At 36.8% G+C, this 23,060-nt stretch overlaps 1 protein-coding gene across 4 annotated transcripts in view; it reads right to left on the bottom strand.

Annotated features, from left to right (window-relative positions):
* LOC113075098 (NACHT, LRR and PYD domains-containing protein 12-like) overlaps window positions 1-23,060 on the bottom strand; it is a 131,382-nt gene that overhangs the window by 45,015 nt on the left and 63,307 nt on the right. The window contains exons 15-16 of one of the 4 annotated variants that reach the window (XM_026247822.1): window positions 20,657-20,801; window positions 16,798-16,971 (exon numbers count right to left, since the gene is read on the bottom strand). The exons of 2 other annotated variants lie outside the window; for them this stretch is intronic. In XM_026247822.1, the coding sequence (XP_026103607.1) occupies window positions 16,798-16,971; window positions 20,657-20,801 (319 nt within the window). The remainder of the gene's footprint in view (window positions 1-16,797; window positions 16,972-20,656; window positions 20,802-23,060) is intronic. One more of the 4 variants, XM_026247823.1, reaches the window with a different exon arrangement.

Below are 23,060 nucleotides of genomic sequence, written 5' to 3'. Positions count from 1 at the left end.
CATGATGAACAAGATGAAGATCGGAAACAAAACACTAGGTACCCTAGCACAGCCGGAGCAGAGAGAGCACTGCGTCTGAGGACATTTGACCCAGGAGACACTTACTGCATTACATCACACCTGTACAGAATACATGCACACACTTCAGTCTGAGTGAGGAAGAGGATGTTGAGCAGAACGCAGCTCAGCAGGAAGCACATCAGCGTCCTTCACCTGAAAACACAAAGAGCTGAATACTGGAGACATGCAGCAGCATCAATAACTCAGAGATGCGTTTAGAGCGAACACAAAGTCTCCTCATGAGAGTCACATGACACAGTCTCCTGAAGTACAGTCAGTGATTATTACGGGACGTCTCTTACCCGAGCAGGGACCGCAGCACCTCCAGAGTCTGTGACCGGCTCCAGGAAGATGGCCATCTGTTTGAAGCAGATCAACATGTTCAGCAGGTCAAAGGTCAGCGCTCTGGGGCGGCCCAGATCAGAGCTGCTGTCTATAGAGGACGTGTCTTTAGTGGTCAGCTGGGTCAGTTCGGCCCGGTCACCGCTCGCCTGTGTGGGGTCCTGAGGAGAGGAGGCTGTGCACTGCATGCTGGGAAATCAGAGATCATGACTGAGGATACAAAGACTTTGTTCATCTCTTATACACATGTGACAGACAAGAGACACGCAGCTGTTAAATCTGATGCCTGACAGTCCGTTTAGAAACTTTAATGATTTAATCTGAATCAATAAATAATGTCAAATCCAGCAGACTTGAGTAACAAAGCATCCTGATATATTTAAATATATGAACAGATGTAAGAATCAAGTCAACAGATGTCAAACAGATTTGATAAACGTACATGATTACACAAAAAATTAGTTGTGTTTAGTCTTTTTATGAAAGTAAAAAGGAATATAACTAGAGAAACATTAAACACTGTCATAAACACCAAGCAGAAGAACACAAGTCAATAACATACCTTTTAATCCTTAAAACAGCGTCTTCTATCACTACAGAGTAATTCAGAAGTCATTAATGTGCATTAAGATGAATAAATCTGAGATGAATACACTTAAAACTATATTAAACTGATCCACAGGCGGATGTGTGGATGTCAGAGCGTGATGATGATCGAGTGTCAGGAAGAAAAGAGCGGCGATCACATCGATGTGTCCAAGAAAACCCAGAAGTGACTGTCATCTGAGAATCTGTTTCTGTTTGGCGTTTGACAATTTAAACTATTACTGCCATCAGTGTCTGTTGAACCTAAAACATGTTTTTTCCTGGTTTTCCTGGCTAAACAAACTATTTGCCTATTTTCGCTGGGTACTGTAAATAATACCCCTTTTCTGTCATATGTTCAATTATTAATGCATTAATCTCCGTTTAATTCATTCAAACAGTTTTACAATTGTTAAAGCGCCCTGTTTGTGGCCAGCGAGCCTATATCACTGACTCAATGAGCCTAATTTACACAGAGAGTAATAAAAGTGATTTAAATACTGATGGTGCCTCATGGACCCTGATTACGAGATCAGACAATATCACTGAGACACACATTACATGTGAAATTAATAACGCTGAGTTTAAATAAAATGAGTTTGAACGTTAATCATAACCATTGGCTTTCCATAAACCACTTTCCTGAAGACAGTTATGATGAGAGGATGACAGATGTGTCATAAATTAACTTCAGTGAGAAAACATTTGCATGACATTTTGACAGAGACATTAAAAACATCATCATCCAGGATTCCCCCAGAAATAAATCTCAGCTCAACTTCACGTGGAGGAAGAGTTTAATAAGTGATATGTACAAAATATTTACATTCATATACAATATAATCATCAGAAATATCATAAAGAGAGTTTTAAGCATATCAGATCTTAACCCTCAGGTTGTGTTTTAGGCGCTGGAGATATTATTATTAATGATTACAGTCTCAATACACTTTATTCAGAACAAATTGTGTTACAATAATATTGGTTCATAAAAATACAATATTTGGTTAGTAATTAGTTTTTAAACTCAGGCCATGAAACATATTAAACATGTTTATCACAAGACTTTTGAATACTGTGAGTGTTTGTAACAAGGTATATGTACATCTCATTATAAAGCATTTACAATTTAGATTTTATCATAACATACAGAGTAAAAATACTTGTTTTGTGATATTTAGATGTACTGAAAAGTTGTCTATATAATCAAACACAACATATTTCATTCTGAATATCACAAATCCTCTGCTGTCGTTGATAATGTCTAAATGGGAATGAAAGGTCTGAAATAGCACAACGAGTAAAAGATGTACATGATTATCTAGATTTTTAACATGGTAATTAATGTTAATGTAATTATGAATAAATGATTTCCTCATGAGAAATGATATCCTCTGCTGGATCATGTCTCTCATTAATAATCACAGTCACAGTCTTGTTGTGAGGTAAAGCTGAGATCTTCCTCACTGTTCAGGATCTGCTGGAGAGCTCATGTGTGAAGCAATGGAAAGTGTTATCTTTTATTTGTTTGTTCAATTTCGTGATGCGCTCCAGATAAAAAATAAAATCATAGATTGGAGGCATCAGAAAGAGCATCCTGTTTTTCTGCAACTTTGAGTTTTTATTTTGAGCAGATAAAAATAAAAGCAGACCCTTTACACATTTTCAGATGTGTCTTGTTTACAGTGTCTCTGTAAACTCCTGTAACACACACACATCAGCGCTTGATCACTGACTTCAGTTCTGATGAATCTGTTGGATTCAATGTGTCTGTCCTGATCCATATTCTCCATCATTTACCACCTGTCAGTAAAGAATAAAACACACAGTAAGAGATGCATTATGGGGCATTACTGCTGACACACATCTGCACTGAGATTGAGATTAAATGACATTATTATGTGATATATAATTACTTACTTAAGTGTCTCCAGTTTGTAACGTGGATCGTCTTTTAAAGCAGAGAGCAGCTTCACACTTGACTGTCCTAGATGATTCCCAATCAGATCCAGTTCTCTCAGCTGTGAGGAGTTTGATCTCAGAGCTGAACTCAGAGCAGAACAACCTTCATCTGTGACGTCACAATGAATCAACCTGCAGAACAACACACTCTTCACTCTCAGATCAGCAGAAACTAACAGATCACACACACACACACACACACGTGTATTACACATTCAGACTATAGTTTTGTTCAAGCAGTGTTGCCAACTATTCTGTGCTTTTGAAAAAAAACGATTTCAGTTGCTAACATTTACACAAATGAATATAATTAGAAACACTGAATCTCCGTGAGCCCATATAATGAAATATAAAGTGTATGTTATTCTTAAAGCTGTGAAGCACCAGTTTAAAGTTAAAAATATTAATAATTTTCTTACAACTATGGTTTTGGTTTAGAAAACACTGATTTATCAACTGGGGTCTTTTTGGATTATAGCCGTGTTTGTTTTGCATTTTCTTTGAAGCAGGTTAATATCCATTTGCATTATATGAACTCACAGAGATCTTTTTTCTCTCTAATCTAATAGAAAATAATTTCTATTCTAATATATCCCTAAAATACATAATTGTTTCACTGGAGCTTGATACTGAATATGATCTTACCCCAGTTTCTCCAGTTTACAGTGAGGATCCTCCAGTGCATCAGAGATCAGCTTCACTCCTGTATCTCCTACTTTATTCCATGTCAGATTCAGTTCTCTCAGCTGTGAGGAGTTTGATCTCAGAGCTGAACTCAGAGCAGAACAACCTTCATCTGTGACGCCACAATCAATCAACCTGCAGAACAACACACTCTTCACTCTCAAATCAGCAGAAACAATCACACAAACACAGACTATGATATTAAATGATGAATCTGTGTGTTACATCTCAGGAGGTATTATTATTATTTTGTCGGTTTCTGTACACATATCCTAAGAGTTGTGATTGTGAGGTTATGTCGTGTGTCTACTGTCTCTCACTTCACCTGCTTTCAGACCAAATCACCGCAGCTGCATCTTAACCGTTAAAAGAGCTCTTAAAGACCAAATTGTCAGGAGTATGGATGAGGAGATTTAAGAGGCTTGTGAGTTTCTTTAGCAGTGGAGAAATGGATGAAACATGAAGAGGGAGAAGAAATGTGCTGCACACAATGCATGACAGTGAGTGAATAAGACACTACACATTAGATCATGCAGAGATCATGTTTGTGACCGATTTAATTAGAGACATGATAACATCTGACACCGCGCAGAAATAATCACTACATTAATAACATTAACATATTTGGCAACTGGAAAATTTAAACATATGCAGCAGTGATGATTTGAGTCTGTCACAAACTTCTTTAAGCAAAGAGATTACAAACAATTACTGCACTTTCTGAACCTTATTGTGTCGACATTAATGTCCTATAAAATATGTTGAGTATGACAGCATGGTAAATAAAAATAAAGAATATATATACACATATTAGGGGTGGGCGATATGAGCTAAAATTCATATCACGATATTTTACACTGTCCAGGCGATATCGATATTGTGATATAATAATTTTTCTTTACAGTAAAATATTTTAACCTTATTTAACTAGAAAAAGTGAGGGATTGGACATAGACCTGATAAAAAGTATTTTATTATTGTGCCATTGTTTTTCTCAAAAAGTGCAAACGTGCCACATGAGGTAGAACTGTATGAATTAAATATTGTGTGTTTGAGTTGGCCAGTGGTTCCCAAACCTTTTCTACCGGGCCCCTCTTTTGTAGGGAAAAATATTTTCAAGGCCCCCAACCCCTCTTTTTTTTTTTTTTTTTTTTTTTGAAAAAGTTTTTTTTTGTTTCTTTGAAGTCTCTTATGCCTCCAAGGCTACATTACTTATTAAAAATACAGTAAACACTGTAATATTGTGAAGTATTGTCAGTTTAAATGATCTGTTTGATTGTTTTAACACATAGGTTGCTGTATTCCTGTGATCAAAGCTGTATTTCAGCATCATTACTACAGTCTTCAGTGTCACATGATCTTCAGAAATCATTCTGATATGAGGATTTGCTGCTCAGTAATAATTTCTGATTATTATCAATGTCGTAAATGGATGTGCTGCTTGATATTTTTGAGCAAACTTTTTTTTTCACGATTCTCTTATGAATATTTGAAATGGTTCTTTGTCAGAGTAATTTAACTCAATATAACTCTGATTCTTCAGTCGCTCCATCTAGTGTCTGTTACTGACACAAACACAGCTGCTACGACTGATAACAGAGCGCTCACACGAGTCATGAGGAGGTCATTAAAATATGTCAAATTAATATTTTGCGTTCAATTATTTACTCATCAGGAAAGTGGCCGCATGATAAGCGGGACAGTTGTACAATGTAGTCTTTATCACCCTGCAGAGGTTTCTTTTCCAAAATAATCTGCTGACTGTACACTGTCCCTGAGTCTGTGAACCACCGGAGCAGGGGATTTGTGCTCTATTAGTTTGGTCTGTTATGCTGTGTTCACACCAAACGCGAATAGAGCGTCAAATTCGCGTCTACCGCGCCTAGTTTGCCGCTTGACCATTTTGAGATCATTCGCTTCATTCGCGCGAGTAATTCGCTTCATTCGCGCGTGAAATTAACTTCACAACAGACGCGAATTCGCGTCATGGGGGGGGGTGGGGTGGGGGGGGGGGGCTTCTGCCAGCTGAGTTCACGCAGCATTTTCAACCGCCATTTTTATTCGGATAATTTTCAAAATATTACTGTTACTGTGTCATGAAACTTAGTTTTAAAAGTATTTCAGGCGAGAATGTAGTTGTTTTAAACTCAAATATGCGGTTTATTTATAATAACAGGGTCTATTTTAAAAAATGTGTTTCGCCGATCTCGGAGATGAGCTCGATACGACCAGCGGGAGCTCCGTCATCATGTATCCGCCGAGAGCAGCCTCGGCTCGGCTAGACCTTCTGACATTTCCCGCTGGTTCTGATGTCTCTTTAGTGGTTCAAGATAAAATATAATTCGTTTGGGGTAAAATGAAACGTTTCTTATCAATTGGCCTTTATTTAATTTATCTAATAATATGTTTTTTTATATACATATACAGGGCTCTCAAGTCTCACGCATTGGGCGTGAGACTCACGCATTTCAACACGTTCACACGCTCACACGCCACACCTTGTATTTCTCACGCAGAGACATTACGAGGACAACGCCCACCAAGTTGCGGCGCTATTTTTTTAAACAGTGAAACAGGTAACGTAGAGGAATCAAGTGAGTTCCCCGAAGGCCCTGACACCATAGACAGTAAAAGAAATGGACACAGCGACCCCATTGGAACTGAATTGAGACAAATGAAGCCCAGTTTTAGCGTTTTTTAGCACTTCCGTTTCTGACGCGCAGACTCAAACGAAGCTTGACGACGTCAGCAACCTGTCTGACAGATGTAAATCTTCTAGTAGCTGTGCGTGCAAACTGCCATCGTTAATCTTGCAGAGACGGCGAGCTTGAGAGGGGAGTTCTTTGTCGTGAGTGAGCAGGAGTAAGTCTTCTGATTGATTATTTTTTATAGTATGTTAAAGTGTAACGCCAGTACGCCATATTAAGTTAATTGCCTGCGAGCTTCTCCTCCTGTCTGTTCGGTAATGCGACAGAGAGCCGAGTGGTCATGACGCAATCGTTAGCCTATTTTTTACAAAAACTGTTTATACGGGGCCATAATGTAACATAGAAGGTAATGGAGCCCTTTATACATTGTCGTGTATCTTTAGAAATAAATAATGGACTAACAGAGTCTTTAAACGCCTCAGATGTAAAGTTATTCGCTGTCAAAGTGACGCCAAAATGAATGGGAGTCAATGGGAATGCTAACGCAAGTGAAGTTCTGCTAAAAGATGGCAGCCCCCACCCGACTTCAATTTCCGGTCGAGTTCCTTGCCCCTTGCCTGACACGCACCTGCTAATCGAATAAAAAAAAATATAGCTACCGATCAGCCAATCAGAAAATAGCATTGCTGTATCCGGGTAAGATTTTTACAGGCTCGTGTGCAACACAGATCCAGACGCTCGCTGAAGTAGGTAACGTTACGGTTACAGACTTGTCAAGACAATGACACAGATTTTCACTATATGTTTTTTTTTATCAATATATTAATTTAACATTTTTTAAAAACAGTCTAAGATATGTTTTGGTCTGATGGTTATTATGACCCCGACACGCACGCAATTTTGGCCATTATACGTGGTCGGCCGTAGCTTTTGTGCCTATTATTAGCCCACTATTATTTTTTTATTGCCAAAGTTACACGTTGAAGAGGATGCGGGGCTACTCTGACAGTTTTATATAAGAGACTTCTATAATAGGCCTATCCATAATACTTGTATGGCAGTATCCATAATAGTTTAAAAAAAAAAAAAATTTTCTTTCCTTTTATTTTTACTGCACCTCATCCTGGTCCCCATTTTCAAAACGTTTTGCCTAGGCTATTTCATTATATTTTATCCAATGTATAATATTGATTATTGCATTCGTCTATTTCAAAGATGTCAGGGAAGAGGCAAAGGAGCAATCTTTCATGCTTTGTTCTAAAAGATCTGGGCCCGTATTCATAAAGAATCTTAATGCAAAAAGTAGTTCCTAGTGACAAAATTCTAAGAAAATTCTTAGAAATGTGGGCGTTTACTTTTAAAATTAAAGAAAAAAATCCTAGTAAAGAAAAAAGTAATTCAGAAAGCATCTTATCCCTTAAAAGAGGTCTTAAGGTAAAATTTGTTATGAGCACAGACGAGGACTTTTAAGAGGCTTAAGAGTTTCTTTAGCAGAGGAGAAAATGGCAGAAAGATGAAGAGGCAGAAGAAATGTGTTGCAGACAATGGATGACAATGAGTTAATAAGACGGTATAGATTATATAATAATTTAATATAATATAATTTAATATATAAATTAAAGTAATCACTACATTACAATATTTGGCAACTGGGAACATGCAACAATGCAATAGTGATGATTTGGGTCTGTCACAACCTTCTGTAAGCAGAGTGATCACACAAACAATTACAGCACTTTCAGAACATCTTATTGTGTCGCAGTTCATTTTGTTTCCACTGGACATTCCCACCTTGCAAGCTCAAAAAACTGCATTTATGAATATAGCAGGCTTAGGTGCGCACAAGCAGGGGGAATGAACCGTTAATAGTTTGTCCCATGTCTGCTTCTTGTCCCTTGCTGTGTCTGAATTTTCCTTTAAGAATGGCCTTGTGTTCATCCATTAACTGGGCTAACAGTAAACACTGTTCCTCTGTCCAGTTTGGCTTTCTCGCTCTTCTTGGCTTTGATTCCATGTTTGATACATTAAAACCAACACTCAAACCGCCACTTAAATAGGACAGCAATCACTGTAACTGGAAAGAGTGGAACAATTTTTATCATTCTAAGCCAATCAAATACCTTATAGGAAATTAAAAGCATGGTAAATAAAAAAATAGAATTCATATACACACATATAATGTGTGTGTGTGTGTGTGTGTGTGTGTGTGTGTGTGTGTGTGTGTGTGAGAGAGAGAGAGAGAGAGAGAGAGAACGGTCAAATAGGAAAAATTACGCATGTAAATTTAAAGTGAGGATTAGAATAGACCCTATACTTAAAATCACTCTTTTTTTTCCTTCTTGGACAACCAGCCAATCAGAGTCTTCAAAAGATTGTGTCATACATAGCAACCGGTTCAACCCCGCCTCCTCACTAAGATAAACGTTTTTGTCTTTTCCTTACTCAGAGTTGCTCTCAGATCGGTCCCGAATCGCTTTTAAGCTAAGACTCCTACGTAAAAGTTTTTAAGCTAAATTAAGAGTTTTCTGAGAGGATTCTTAGAATCTTTATGAATGCGGGCCCAGCTCCCTAAAAAGGTGGCTAGGTCAGAGGAGGAGGCTGTGGAGAATACAGTAGGGGAGGGAGTTAGGGTGCCAGTAGAGGATGGGTGCATGGAAGAGACTGTGGAGGACCATAGAGGAAACAGTGGAGAACCCACTGGAAACAGGGAAAAAGAGAGGGTTATGTAGAGCAGCTACCTGTAGGTGTTCCTTTAAGAAGGAGTGGTCAACCCGATCACCATTCATCACAATGGGAACCACCAGCTCTTTTTACTGGTGCTTAGTCTGCAGACAAGATAACTCCTGTGTCCATCAAGGTGTGAGGGACATAAGCAGGGAGGCTTTCTAAAATAGCTGCATTAGTGTTAGTGCTTGCTCATTCAAATACCTATGCTGAGAGGGTTTTCTCCATGGTGGGATTAAACAAGACCTAAACCAGGAACAGCTTAGCACTTGATGGAACTGTGAAAAATGGCTGGCCTGGAACCACAGTGATTCAAATGGGAGCCACCAACCCCTGGCCTCAAAACCAGCTACCAACACCTACAATAAACAACACTGACCATTTTTTCTCTCTCTCTCTCTCACACACACACACACAAATAAATGCTGAATTAAATAAATATTATTTTATTTGTAAGAATATGTGTCATTTATGAGATCAGACACCCGTCCCCATCAAACCCCTGCCGCCATCGCGACCGCGGGCAAAATCTCACTCTGAACTCAGTTCAAAACTTGAGAGCCCTGCATATATGTCCTTTTTATTCCTGTCTCTATAGAAATATGAACTTTTGTCATATAGCTCCGGTTGACTGCTCACTGACAACATCAGTCGTTCCTCCTTGTTGAATGAGTGCAGAAGGGTATTCCTGCACAACCGGAGGCTGCAGGAACATTCTGTTGAATGAGTGACTCCTAGCAGGCTCCTGATTGGTTAACGCGGCGCGAATTGACGCCAAAGTTCAAATTTTTCAACTCGGGCGGCAGACGCGAATTCGCGTCAAACGCTAAATGCACAAAAAGCACCTTCGCGCTTAACGCCCTATACGCGCGTCAATTCGCGTCATTCGCGCGAACTAGACGCGCGAATGAGGCGAATTCGCGTCTTCCGCGCCGCGCTTAACGCCCCATTCGCGCCGCGAGACCCCCAGTCGCGCGTAAACGCGCCTTTGCATTGACTTAACATTGAAATCATTCGCGCCAGACGCTCTATTCGCGTTTGGTGTGAACACAGCATTACGATGCTCTGTGTTTGATTACTAATGCCTCTGTAGGACAAAAACATTCAGCCTCGACTCTTTATCGTCATTTGTGGTAACATTTGCAAAGCGTACCATATTGAACAAAACTATATAAATGCACATTCTGAATTCATGAGTATATAATGGTATCCACGTTATAGCTAAATCCATATCATACATATATCACATAGACATATATAGGTAGACGCCCCATCGAACGCTACTGCCTATTGGCACGAACGAGCCGTGGAGCCGCCATCTTGGACCGGTCGCCAGCTCCACTCAGTGTAACGTGTTTGCCAGGTGCAATGAGCTGTTAGCGCATTAAATTAATCATATCTCACTGAATACCTCACTGATTTTGACGCGGGTTTTTTGCTGCAAAGGTCATTCATGCAGCTATGATAGAGGACACATGGTTCAGCGAATTTTAATATTCATAATAGGCATACAGTGACATGTTATATTCTGATATAATATATAAGTGACCAGACGACCAAAATCTAAATATGTGAGGTAGGATATTTATAAATCACACACTATAAATATGATAAAGAAGCACAAACAGATAGTTGCAGTAAAATAAGATATTTTAATAAGTTGAAGAAACAATTTATTATAATTTGTGACATATACACTCTCTGGTTCTCTCTCGCTCTCTCTCTCTCACACACAAACACACACACACACTTCTCCCTCCCTCTCTTTCTCTCTCTCCATCTCACACACACACTCTCTCTCTCACACAAACACACACACACACTTCTCCCTCCCTCTCTTTCTCTCTCTCCATCTCACACACACACTCTCTCTCTCACACACACACACACACACGCACACGCACACGCACATAATTATTTTAAAAAAAAATCATGCAAAATGCAGAACCACCAAAGAGGGAGAGAGAGTGAGATGACAGGATGAGACAAAACAATTTAGCATGCACACACACACAAACCTGCTCCAACCCCGTCTACAGAAGTCATGCGGTTTACCATGCTTACTGCCTGCAATGCATTGTAATGTAGCATTGAAAAACTGGGATTTTTTCAGTAAAAAAAATACTAACATTTGACTACAAATATTTTATTTTTGTTATAATTGTGATTTTATAATATTTAGATATGAATCCAACTGAATCCAACTTGTGAAAAGATATCTTTCAGGTAGTCAAATTGCAAATAACATATAGTGGAGCTCTATAGCCATCTAGTGGGTAAAGTAATTTTTTTTTTTTTTAAACTTCATTTTCCCAAAAATTTGCAATAACTGTTACATTACATCATTTAAAATTATCCATGTTATCCCCATGAATGAAAGTTAGAAATCTGTGTCTTTTATAAAGTGAATTTTACATAAAATGCTGTTTTTTGTTGTTGTAAAAACTAAAGCTTATTTAAATAAATATTTATTTATTTATGGAAATTTAGAAGATATCATAAATCCTCCAAAAACTACACAAATGTTGAGTAAAAACATTAACAAACAGAGTAAAATTACATTTGTAAAAAAAAAAACTTTTATCTTGTTACAAAATTAAATGTTATTGTCAAAAAACACGAGTGTGGACAGGAAACGAAGACCATCAGAGGGTTAATATACATTACTTCCTGAAATCACGTGGGCAAACACAAATAACAACAGTAGTAATAATAGTAATGTTAAATCTTACTTGTGAAAAGTAATCCCGAGCCGTACTTGCGATGGTCCGCCGATTAGAACAGGACAATGCAGCACATCTTAACTGCTGCAACGCAACGAAACTAGGAGTACGACCGGTTCAAGATGGCGGCCGCAAATCTCGTCGCCCAGCGGCCAATGGGCTAGGTGCACAAGATGGCGCCGCTGAGCATCAGTGACGCGAGTGTGTGCATACTTATTTCCGGTCTTGCAACGCTCGCATTGACTGTAAGGGAAACTTACATACTAAACTTGGCTAGATGTATATAATTAATGATTTTCAAATTTAACAGCCGATAGTGGTATATCAAAAACATGGGGAAACATCCTCCCTATATTTTGCGTACATCTGTGTGGAAATTCATCAAGATACAACGCGGAGATTGCTTTATTCTTCTGTTGATTATGCGGATCAGCCTCAGGTCAGGTCCACAGGGATTTCTTTTTTCAAACACAAACCTCTCAAATATGCAATACTTTTCATTTTCGAAGAGCAGGTTTTGTTCTATTATGTAAGATAAATGTTTCTGACTGTCAAACGACGCACATAGATTTCTGATAAAGCATGTTTTATTAACTTTATTTGATAACATAATTTATAACTAACTGTACAATTAAACGTAATATAATTATGGTAGGTTTGCCTTAAATAAAAAGATTGCTGTTTGCATTCATGTGCGTTTTTATCTGTTTATTTGTTTTGTGAAAGATCTGCAGCATAAATCATTATCTGTCTATGAGCAGCCATGTATATATTGTTATTGTTTTGCATTAATTATCAGATTAAACAGATATTAAAATTAGTCACGTATTTTTTACTGTGTAAAATAATAAAATATGTTGTGAAAATAACGATGAAACAGACTGATGTATGTGTACAATTGAGAAATGGATACTTCTGAAGATAAATCGCAGCCCATGTCTCACGAGGTAAATATTTAATATTAAAAATAATAATAATAATAATGCAAACATTTTCGAGAAATAAGTAATTTGTACATTTACATATTTGGTAAGATAAAATACATTATATAGCTGTGTATACACACCATGAGTTCAACTTTCATTTCGTGAACAGTGAACATTAGTGTATTTAATTAATTCACCAGACCCAAACATACACAAGTTTCAAATCCACTGGCTCAGTTAACATTTGTAGTATAGTGATAATAGCAGTGTATATCTTATTTGCATATGAAGTGATATTATAAATCCTGTAAACAGAAGGTAATATTTGGACTTCTCCGGTTCTCTGCACTGACTTTAAGCACAACCGGAAATATCTACGCACACACTCGCAAGACCGGAAATCCAAGATGGCGGAGATATGCAACTAGCCCATAGGGCTATTCACTGAGTTTCAGTTGAGGGCTGGATTATAGAATTGAAAATTTGAATGGGGCCAAGGGGGGGGGGGCATCCCATTCTCTTTATGGGGGAGGGGACTATAAAATAATTAATTAAATTTAAATGCATATTCAGCAACATCAATGAAAGGTTAACATTTGTGTTGTCTGTAAATAAAAAATAATAATAATTAATCACACGTTTTCTGTAGTTCATCATGACTAACTGATTATTAATATATTGTCATAGTTTCACACTGAACCTTGTAGAAACAACATAAAGATGGTATATTTTAAATATATGTTTAATGACATCTCTTCACCAAGTCTCTTTATCTCATACATCTCATTTATCTTAGTCTCTTGACACATTTTTGATAATACTGCTGATGATGTCTCTATGTCTTCACACAAAAATTATAAATGCATAAACCATATATATTCATTTTTATTCAAGCTACAAAGGTTAATCAGTGACTAGAACAGTCGAGTGATTTCTCGCTTTCATTTCCGTGATTTCAGACTTCACCAAGTTTCACTTTAAAATCGGACGTGCATGATGCATATCTGTCACATATCCAGTTTTGACTCTGTACGATTATTTTGGACTTTAAAACTAATTTAAGGCCGTGTTTACAAAATCACTCACCAAAACCATGCATTTCGTCATAAATGCGTGCGTTTTTGTCGTTTGAATGTTTTTATTACATTAGAATGAGTAATTTCTATCTACATTCACCGCGGTTGGCCTAAATTTAGGAAATTGATATTTTGCGCTGCATGTTTCTACAGGAGCCTAAACAGACAAACTGCTCTACAGAGTGTGTTTCATCACTGTGCTGTTCTTGTCAATAAAACACTGACACAATGATGAACAAGTTACAATAATAGTATTTGCAGTAACATCGGTTTACTGAATGATAGAGTAAATATAATTCCTCAGTTAATCTTTATAAAGAAACCTCATTCTCTGCTGTCTCAGAGGATGACATCTTTGTCCTGTTTCAGCCACCGTAGCTTCTCTATGTGCAGTTCAACCTAACCGCTAATGATGGTAAAATTTACACACTATTTTACTTTTATTGCATCACCCTAAGTGCATTATGGTCAGTAACACGACACGTGTGTGTGACGCAGAGCACACTGTGCCTTGTTCAGGAGCAGAAGAAAACACACGTGTGACGTGGTTCTGTCCATAACATGACTAGATAACACAGAGAAGAAGAACTGCTGAATCAAGTCATTATTTTTGTTTAATTTTTTGCACAAAAAAATATTGTTGTAGCTTTGTAAATTATGGTTGAAGCCGTGACTACTTTAACGATGTCTTCACCACATCTATTCATAGCTTTCAGTCACGTGACCGGCTCGAAGACACAGAGGACAAAACATCCACAGAAATGCAGCACAAACCTGTCAATTTCCATCTGTTTCACAGCTGCAAATATTCAGATCACCTCTCAAAAGAATAAAACAAAATTATGTGAACAAAATGCAAGTTTTGCCTATTTGCAATCCAGTGTTGTTTTTGGCAGCCCTTTTAGTTTTAGTCAAGTTTTAGTCGACGAAAACACAAAAAGGTTTAAGTCAAGTTCAAGTCAATTTTAGTAAAAAAACAAAAAAGAAGTCTTTAATAAATTAATTCAGGTTAAAAAGTATTGGAAATGGACTTAGGTTTGACCGGTTGTAATGAGTGTTGTAATTCATAAAACAACAGTTAACCTTAAAAGCTTTGCATAATAAACTAGACTTTCTCATTGATGGAGATGCAGTGCTGCCAAGCTGTACTTCATGGTCGCATTGGGCAGAAACCTTTTATCCACATATTTCAAGTTATTTTTCCATGAATTCATGCTCTTCTAAAATTTCAGCACATTGCCTATTTTCACAAGTAATCACAGTAATAAAGGAATGGTTTAAAGTTTAAACAGCAGAAAACTTTGAGCTACTACTACATTACACACAGATAAAGTGGAAACAGTGGAATCACTGTTTTACTCCAAAAAAGCCAGGAATAAATACATTCTTACTTTGGCAATTGTGGCTTTATTTGAGAAATTGGTAAAGTGCAATGAACAACGTGCCCAAAATATAAGCTATTGAGGAACACATACTTATGCTCTACAACTTGTGCTTCAACTTGTCTGCCAGTGCAACAACAAGATGCATATTATTTGTAAACACAAACATCATGCAACCCTGTCTAATAAAAGTGACACAAGCATTCAGGGATGCAAACACATGTATGGTCAAAAAAGAGAGAGTTATCGAAGCCCTCACCCCACAGCAAATATCACAATTTTATATTTATATATGAATGTCAAGAGCTAAGAAGTGTATGTATTTATATAGCCTACATTACACACAAATAATATACAATTAAATTATGCTCATTTAAAATGTATTGTGTAGGCTAGGTATAAAAATATAGGCTTTTAATAATCTTTCAGTGCGCAAACCCATGATAACGCTTCAAAACAGAGCGCACAAAGTGCGTATGCACATTGCGGGTGCAGAATGATGTGCTCAAAGCAACATGGAGTCACAGTGTGCTGCGCTGCTCAAGTGCGCATTTAAAAGTACGTGCATCCCCGCTCCAGGTGCAGCCCTGTCTCGACCTGCAGCCTGCAGCCGGGTGCTTCTCCAAAATAGGCAGAAATGATATGCATTGTGAACATCAGACTTATAATCATTTTCGTTCCGTCTCGTCTCGTCAACGAAAACGTCTCGTCATGTTTTAGTCACATTAGAGCCAATTTTAGCTAGTCATCGTCGTGTTATCGTCAGAAAAAAAAGGTACGTCAATGAAATCATTTCGTTATCATCATCGTTGACGAAAACAACATTGTTGCAATCCATATTAAGCACCTGCGGCAATATTTCAATCATTAAACAGTGCGACAAAACATTATAAAACACTTAAAGTGTCTCTAATATATTTAAAACAGTAATATTCTCTATATTAATGATGCATAGTTTATATACGCAAGCAGACGAGGCCAGAATATGAACACAATCCTCTTAATGGTTCAATGTTTTCCTTCTAAAAGTTTTCTATGGGAAACCATTTAATGTGACATTTAATGTTGCACATTGTGTTTATATTCTAGCTTCATCTGCTTGTCTGTACAAAATATACATAAGGTGTTTACTGAATTTCAACTTTTAATATACATGTTTTAAGTCAAGTCGCCTTTAATTTATATAGCGCTTTAAACTAAATACATTGCGTCAAAGCAACTGAACAAGATTCATTAGGAAAACAGAATCAGAATCAGAATGAGCTTTATTGCCAGGTATGTTTACACATACAAGGAATTTGTTTTCGTGAAAAAAAAAAAAAAAAAAAAATTCCTCGTATGTGTAAACATACCTGGCAATAAAGCTCATTCTGATTCTGATTCTGTTTTCCTAATGAATCTTGTTCAGTTGCTTTGACGCAATGTATTTAGTTTAAAGCGCTATATAAATTAAAGGCGACTTGACTTAAAACATGTATATTAAAAGTTACAACTTACACGTTTTCATTTACAAATTATAATTTGAGTTTTTCTAATCTTCTACTGTATTCATTTGAAGACCGAAATTCATACAGATGTGGGATGACATGAGAGTGAGAAATAACAGAATTTTAATGTTTGGGTAAATATATATTATTATAATTCATAATCGTTTCACTGGAGCTTGATACTGAATATGATCTTACCTCAGTTTCTCCAGTTTACAGTGAGGATCCTTCAGTGCATCAGAGATCAGCTTCACTCCTGTATCTCCTACTTTATTCAGAGTCAGATCCAGTTCTCTCAGCTGTGAGGAGTTTGATCTCAGAGCTGAACTCAGAGCAGAACAACCTTCATCTGTGACGCCACAATCATACAACCTGCAGAACAACACACTCTTCACTCTCAGATCAGCAGAAACAATCACACAAACACAGACTATGATATTAAATGATAAATCTGTGTATGTTACATCTCAGGAGATATTATTATTATTTTGTCTCATGTCTAAGGGGATGTTAACACAACACCATTTTCAACTAAAAACAGAAAACTTGTGTGCTTTGGTTGTTTATTTTCATGACAATGTATTTAAATTTTCTTTTTAAAAACAACAATTAATGATCAATTACATATTTTAACAATGACATTTTATTGTCTTATTAACTAGTAAAACTGCTCATTCTGAGAAAGTCTGAAGCAGTGTATTTGGTGGTTAGTTAATATGCACCTAACTGATCAACAATTAAAGGTACAAGCTAGTGATGGTATTATAAATGAACAATCATTACATAACAATTGCAGCGAGCAGCTGCTTAACACATTTAACCTTTTTATAGTTTGAGTCCCTTTTCAAAAGTTATTAAAAGTTGCCAAATAAATTTTAAAAACTACAAATGTGTTGCTAGGTTCAATGTTTGAAAGAAAAGCTTCCAAGTGTAGTCTAAAAAGATGCTAATTTGGCAACATGAACACAAATTAAGAGTCTCTTAATTAGATATCTGTGAGCTCATATGATGAAATATAAAGGGCATATCATTACTAAATTTGTGAAGCTCTTTCTGAAGCTGATGTGAAGCAGAGTCTGCGTCTGTGTTTAAATGTCACAACTGCAGCCAGACACGTGGATGAGGCAGGCTATGAAAACATGACCTAACTAAAGTAAGTCTCTAAATAATATTGATCCTCTTATTCTGACTCGATCATTATTGGCTCCTGTAGATGGACATCAGATTGATCTGATCAGAGGATGAGTTTGAGGGAGGTAAGACTTGATAAACTGTACATCCTCAGCCAGACATGTCTCAGACATCAGAGGAAACGTCTCGGGAAAACCTGTCATGCACAAAGTGCGTATGCACATCGCAGGTGCAGAATGATGTGCTCAAAGCAACATGGAGTCACAGTGTGCTGCGCTGCTCAAGTGCGCATTTAAAAGTACGTGCATCCCCGCTCCAGGTGCAGCTGGGTGCTTCTCCAAAATAGGCAGAAATTATATGCATTGTGAACATCAGACTTATAATCATTTTCGTTCCGTCTCGTCTCGTCATGTTTTAGTCACTTTAGAGCCAATTTTAGCTAGTCATCGTCGTGTTATCGTCAGAAAAAAAAGGTACATCAACGAAATCATTTCGTTATCATCATTGTTGACGAAAACAACATTGTTGCAATCCATATTAAGCACCTGCGGCAATATTTCAATCATTAAACAGTGCGACAAAACATAAAACACTTAAAGTGTCTCTAATATATTTAAAACAGTAATATTCTCTATATTAATGATGCATAGTTTATATACGCAAGCAGACGAGGCCAGAATATGAACACAATCCTCTTAATGGTTCAATGTTTTCCTTCTAAAAGTTTTCTATGGGAAACTATTTAATGTGACATTTAATGTTGCACATTATGTTTATATTCTAGCTTCATCTGCTTGTCTGTACAAAATATACATAAGGTGTTTACTGAATTTCAACTTTTAATATACATGTTTTAAGTCAAGTCGCCTTTAATTTATATAGCGCTTTAAATACATTGCGTCAAAGCAACTGAATAAGATTCATTAGGAAAACAGTGTGTCAATAATGCAAAATGACAGTTAAAGGCAGTTCATCAGTGAATTCAGTGACGTCTTCTCTGTTCAGTTAAATAGTGTCTGTGCACTGTTTACTACATTACTACATTAATGCTAACTGTGTAATAATAACTGGTGGTCAGTGGAGCAGAGCCTTGTTTTGTCCTCCAGGTGTGTGTTTCTATAAGAGTGTGACGTCACGTGAAAACTATCAGAAAGCTCTCGGATTTCATGAAAAATATCTTTATCTGTATTCTGAAGACGAACAAAGGTCTTACATTATTTTATACACACACTGGTGGTCGAACATTTGAAATAATACATGCGTAATTATTTTTTTGAGAGAAGGCAGAATTTATTTGATAAAAATATAGTAAAAACAATAATAATGTGAAATATATGTGGATGATAAATGGTGTACGAGGAGATACCCCCTGACCATGTAAAGTGCTATATAAATGTAAGGAATTATTATTATTAAATATTACACTTAAGATTCTGGATTTCTAATAAAGATATTTTAAATTTAAGTTATTCCTGTGATCAAAGCTGAATTTGTATCAGTCATTACTCCAGTCTTCAGTCACATGATCTTCAGAAATCATTGTAATAAACTGATCAACTTAAAACAGTCCACACTCTGCACTACTTTCTCTTCTAGAGCAGAACATGGTGTCATAAAACATTTAACTTTAGCAAAATTAAACTGTCCATCTGTGTTAAAGAGATGTGTGAAAAATCTTCAAAATGTTTTAAATATTTGAGCTACCTGTATCTGTGCTTATATTTACTGTATACACCAGGAAAGAGATTATAATGTAAAGAATTATGCCAGCCATTCATTAATATCAATAATAATAATATCAATTAGAATAGAGACAGTATTTTTATTCCTGTACTGTCTAACACTGTAATGTCAGTAATTGGTGTTGATTGCTCTGTGGATAATGAGCAGGTGTGTTTATGGAGAGGTGTGTTGTGAACCGGGTGTTTAGGGCCGATCTGTGCCCGATCTGTTCAGGGACACATTTAGCCCCAGTCCTCCCCTGGTTACAGGTAATCAAGAGAACTACTTAATCACTAAAACCAAAATCACAAACCATCATAAAATAGCTGTTTCAGACAATCCTCATTAGAACAAAACATTTTAGGAACATTTCATGATAATTTTCCTTTAATTGAATTATGTTCTTCTTTACATGTACAAGCTGGGCAAGAAGTAAGCCATAGTGAGCCTTCATAGATATTTTAATTGTTCAGTAGAGACATTAATTGTTTTATTTATTAATAAGCTAGTGTTTTCAGAGTCATTGTCTGCTGCAGTGATGAAGTTAACGATGTTGACTCGTCATCTCTGCAGTACAGTGACGCACCTTTAGAGAGAAATACACCTTTCATACGATCACCTCACCAGAGAGTATCTGTTCAGTTTGAAGACATTGTTTAGACATTTCTAGCTCTTTACAGATATATTTGACATCTCTGTGAGGCATTTTATTTTAGTGAAGTGCTCCAGTTCACAGTGACAGAGACGGCAGAAAGCACATCCTGGTTGTTTTCTTGCTTTTACAAAACCACAATGTTCAGTTAATATTGAGAGTGCACACAAATAAAAGTAGAATGTATTACACTGATCTGTGTGAGTAAAAATGGTGACAGATTTTGTGTTGTTTCCACAGTTATCAGGAGAAATGTCAGAGATCTACTTCTGTGTGCTAACAGCTTCTGCACAAACACTCAATAGTGCACTTTTATCAGATTAACACTAGAGAGAGGGGCTGTGAAAAGCTGCTACAACTTACACGTTTTCATTTACAAATTATAATTTGAGTTTTTTCTAATCTTCTACTGTATTCATTTGAAGACCGAAATTCATACAGATGTGGGATGACATGAGAGTGAGAAATAACAGAATTTTAATGTTTGGGTAAATATATATTATTATAATTCATAATCGTTTCACTGGAGCTTGATACTGAATATGATCTTACCTCAGTGTCTCCAGTTTACAGTGAGGATCCTTCAGTGCATCAGAGATCAGCTTCAGACCTTTAACTCCTATTTCATTGTGAGACAGACTCAGTTCTCTCAGCTGTGAGGAGTTTGATCTCAGAGCTGAACTCAGAGCAAAACAACCTTCATCTGTGACGCCACAATCTTCCAACCTGCAGAACAACACACTCTTCACTCTCAGATCAGCAGAAACAATCACACAAACACAGACTATGATATTAAATGATGAATCTGTGTGTGTTACATCTCAGGAGATATTATTATTATTTTGTCTCATGTCTAAGGGGATGTTAACACAACACCATTTTTCAACTAAAAACAGAAAACTTGTGTGCTTTGGTTGTTTATTTTCATGACAATGTATTTAAATTTTCTTTTTAAAAACAACAATTAATGATCAATTACATATTTTAACAATGACATTTTATTGTCTTATTAACTAGTAAAACTGCTCATTCTGAGAAAGTCTGAAGCAGTGTATTTGGTGGTTAGTTAATATGCACCTAACTGATCAACAATTAAAGGTACAAGCTAGTGATGGTATTATAAATGAACAATCATTACAGAACAATTGCAGCAAGCAGCTGCTTAACACATTTAACCTTTTTATAGTTTGAGTCCCTTTTCAAAAGTTGTTAAAAGTTGCCAAATCAATTTTAAAAACTACAAATGTGTTGCTAGGTTCAATGTTTGAAAGAAAAGTTTCCAAGTGTAGTCTAAAAAGATGCTAAGTTGTCAACATGAACACAAATTAAGAGTCTCTTAATTAGATATCTGTGAGCTCATATGATGAAATATAAAGGGCATATCATTACTAAATTTGTGAAGCTCTTTCTGAAGCTGATGTGAAGCAGAGTCTGCGTCTGTGTTTAAATGTCACAACTGCAGCCGGACACGTGGATGAGGCAGGCTATGAAAACATGACCAAACTAAAGTAAGTCTCTAAATAATATTGATCCTCTTATTCTGACTCGATCATTATTGGCTCCTGTAGATGGACATCAGATTGATCTGATCAGAGGATGAGTTTGAGGGAGGTAAGACTTGATAAACTGTACATCCTCAGCCAGACATGTCTCAGACATCAGAGGAAACGTCTCGGGAAAACCTGTCAAGTTTGTAATATTGCAGTGTTGCAGAGAAAAACAATTACGGGTTCTGTACTTTCAGATATGAAATTAATATTTTACTCACTAGCTCTTGTTTAGGACATTACATAACATGTAGACAGTAACTATGGCTGAGATAACTATTTGCTATTATAGGCAGAACAGTTTAATGTGCTCTTTATTTTTGATGTAGCCATGAAATGACTGTTTTCTTGAAATATTGTAATTGTATAATCTTAAAAAGATGTGATTACACAATGATAAAAATGAATAATATAGAAGAATGCAGTGTGTGCAAGAAAAACTTCTCTCTGCTTTTATTATTTCCACACAGGGCTGTACCCACCAATGAGGTTATTTGTTCACTAACAGAAGTTGTCAAATAATTGTCAAGGTTTTGGCAAGGAGGAACTCAGGTGCAGACAGGATTTACAACACAAACAGGTTTATTTACAAAAAGGGGAAAATAAAAACCCACGAGGGGGGAAAACAAGGGCTAGGGTAAACACTAAATAATTCTACAAAACACAATAAACAAGGTAAACAAAGACTGAACACTAACTACTAACAAACACTCACTGCAAGACAAAAGACTTCGAGGAGTTTCAAGGACAAGGTACAATCACGAATGATGAACACAATTTCTTAGGGAACAAATCTCAATGAACCGACGCAAGACAGAGCACACTAGGAGATCTAAATAGGGGGAACAATCAAGACACGACAGGTGGCACAAATGGGACAATCAAGACACGACTAGGTTAACAAGGGGGGCGGGGCAAGGGAACGAGACAACACAAGCACATGGCCCAAAGGCAAGGCCATGTGCTTGTGCACAAAACACGGGTCTGTCATGATCCTGCCTCAAGACTAAAGAAAAGTCAAGGACACGAGGACAGAATCATGACAATAATTACCTAATATTAATTATGCTTTGGTGCTAAATAAATAAATAAATAAAATAAGTAATGGGGTCCTGTGTCCCAGCAGAGCTTGAGGTCGAACAACGCCCCTGAACACAACTATATTGTTTTGCTTCAGAAGACACTGATTTATCAACTGGGGTCTTTGTGGATTATAGTTGTGTTGGTTTCTAGATGGTTTTTGAAGCCTAAACTCTGATCTTACCATCCATTTACATTAATTTTGGGTGAAGTGTCCCTTGCGTCCCTTGTCCCTAATGTAAATTATATGATGAAAGAACCTAATATATAATAGTTTTAGTTTAAATGAATGCATGATCTTACCCCAGTGTCTCCAGTTTACAGTGAGG

The sequence above is a fragment of the Carassius auratus genome, unplaced genomic scaffold (assembly GCF_003368295.1).
Source record: "Carassius auratus strain Wakin unplaced genomic scaffold, ASM336829v1 scaf_tig00016366, whole genome shotgun sequence".
Taxonomy (NCBI): Eukaryota; Metazoa; Chordata; class Actinopteri; order Cypriniformes; family Cyprinidae; genus Carassius; species Carassius auratus.
Note: the sequence above shows the minus strand (reverse complement) of the source record. Positions and strands in the feature narration are given on the sequence as shown.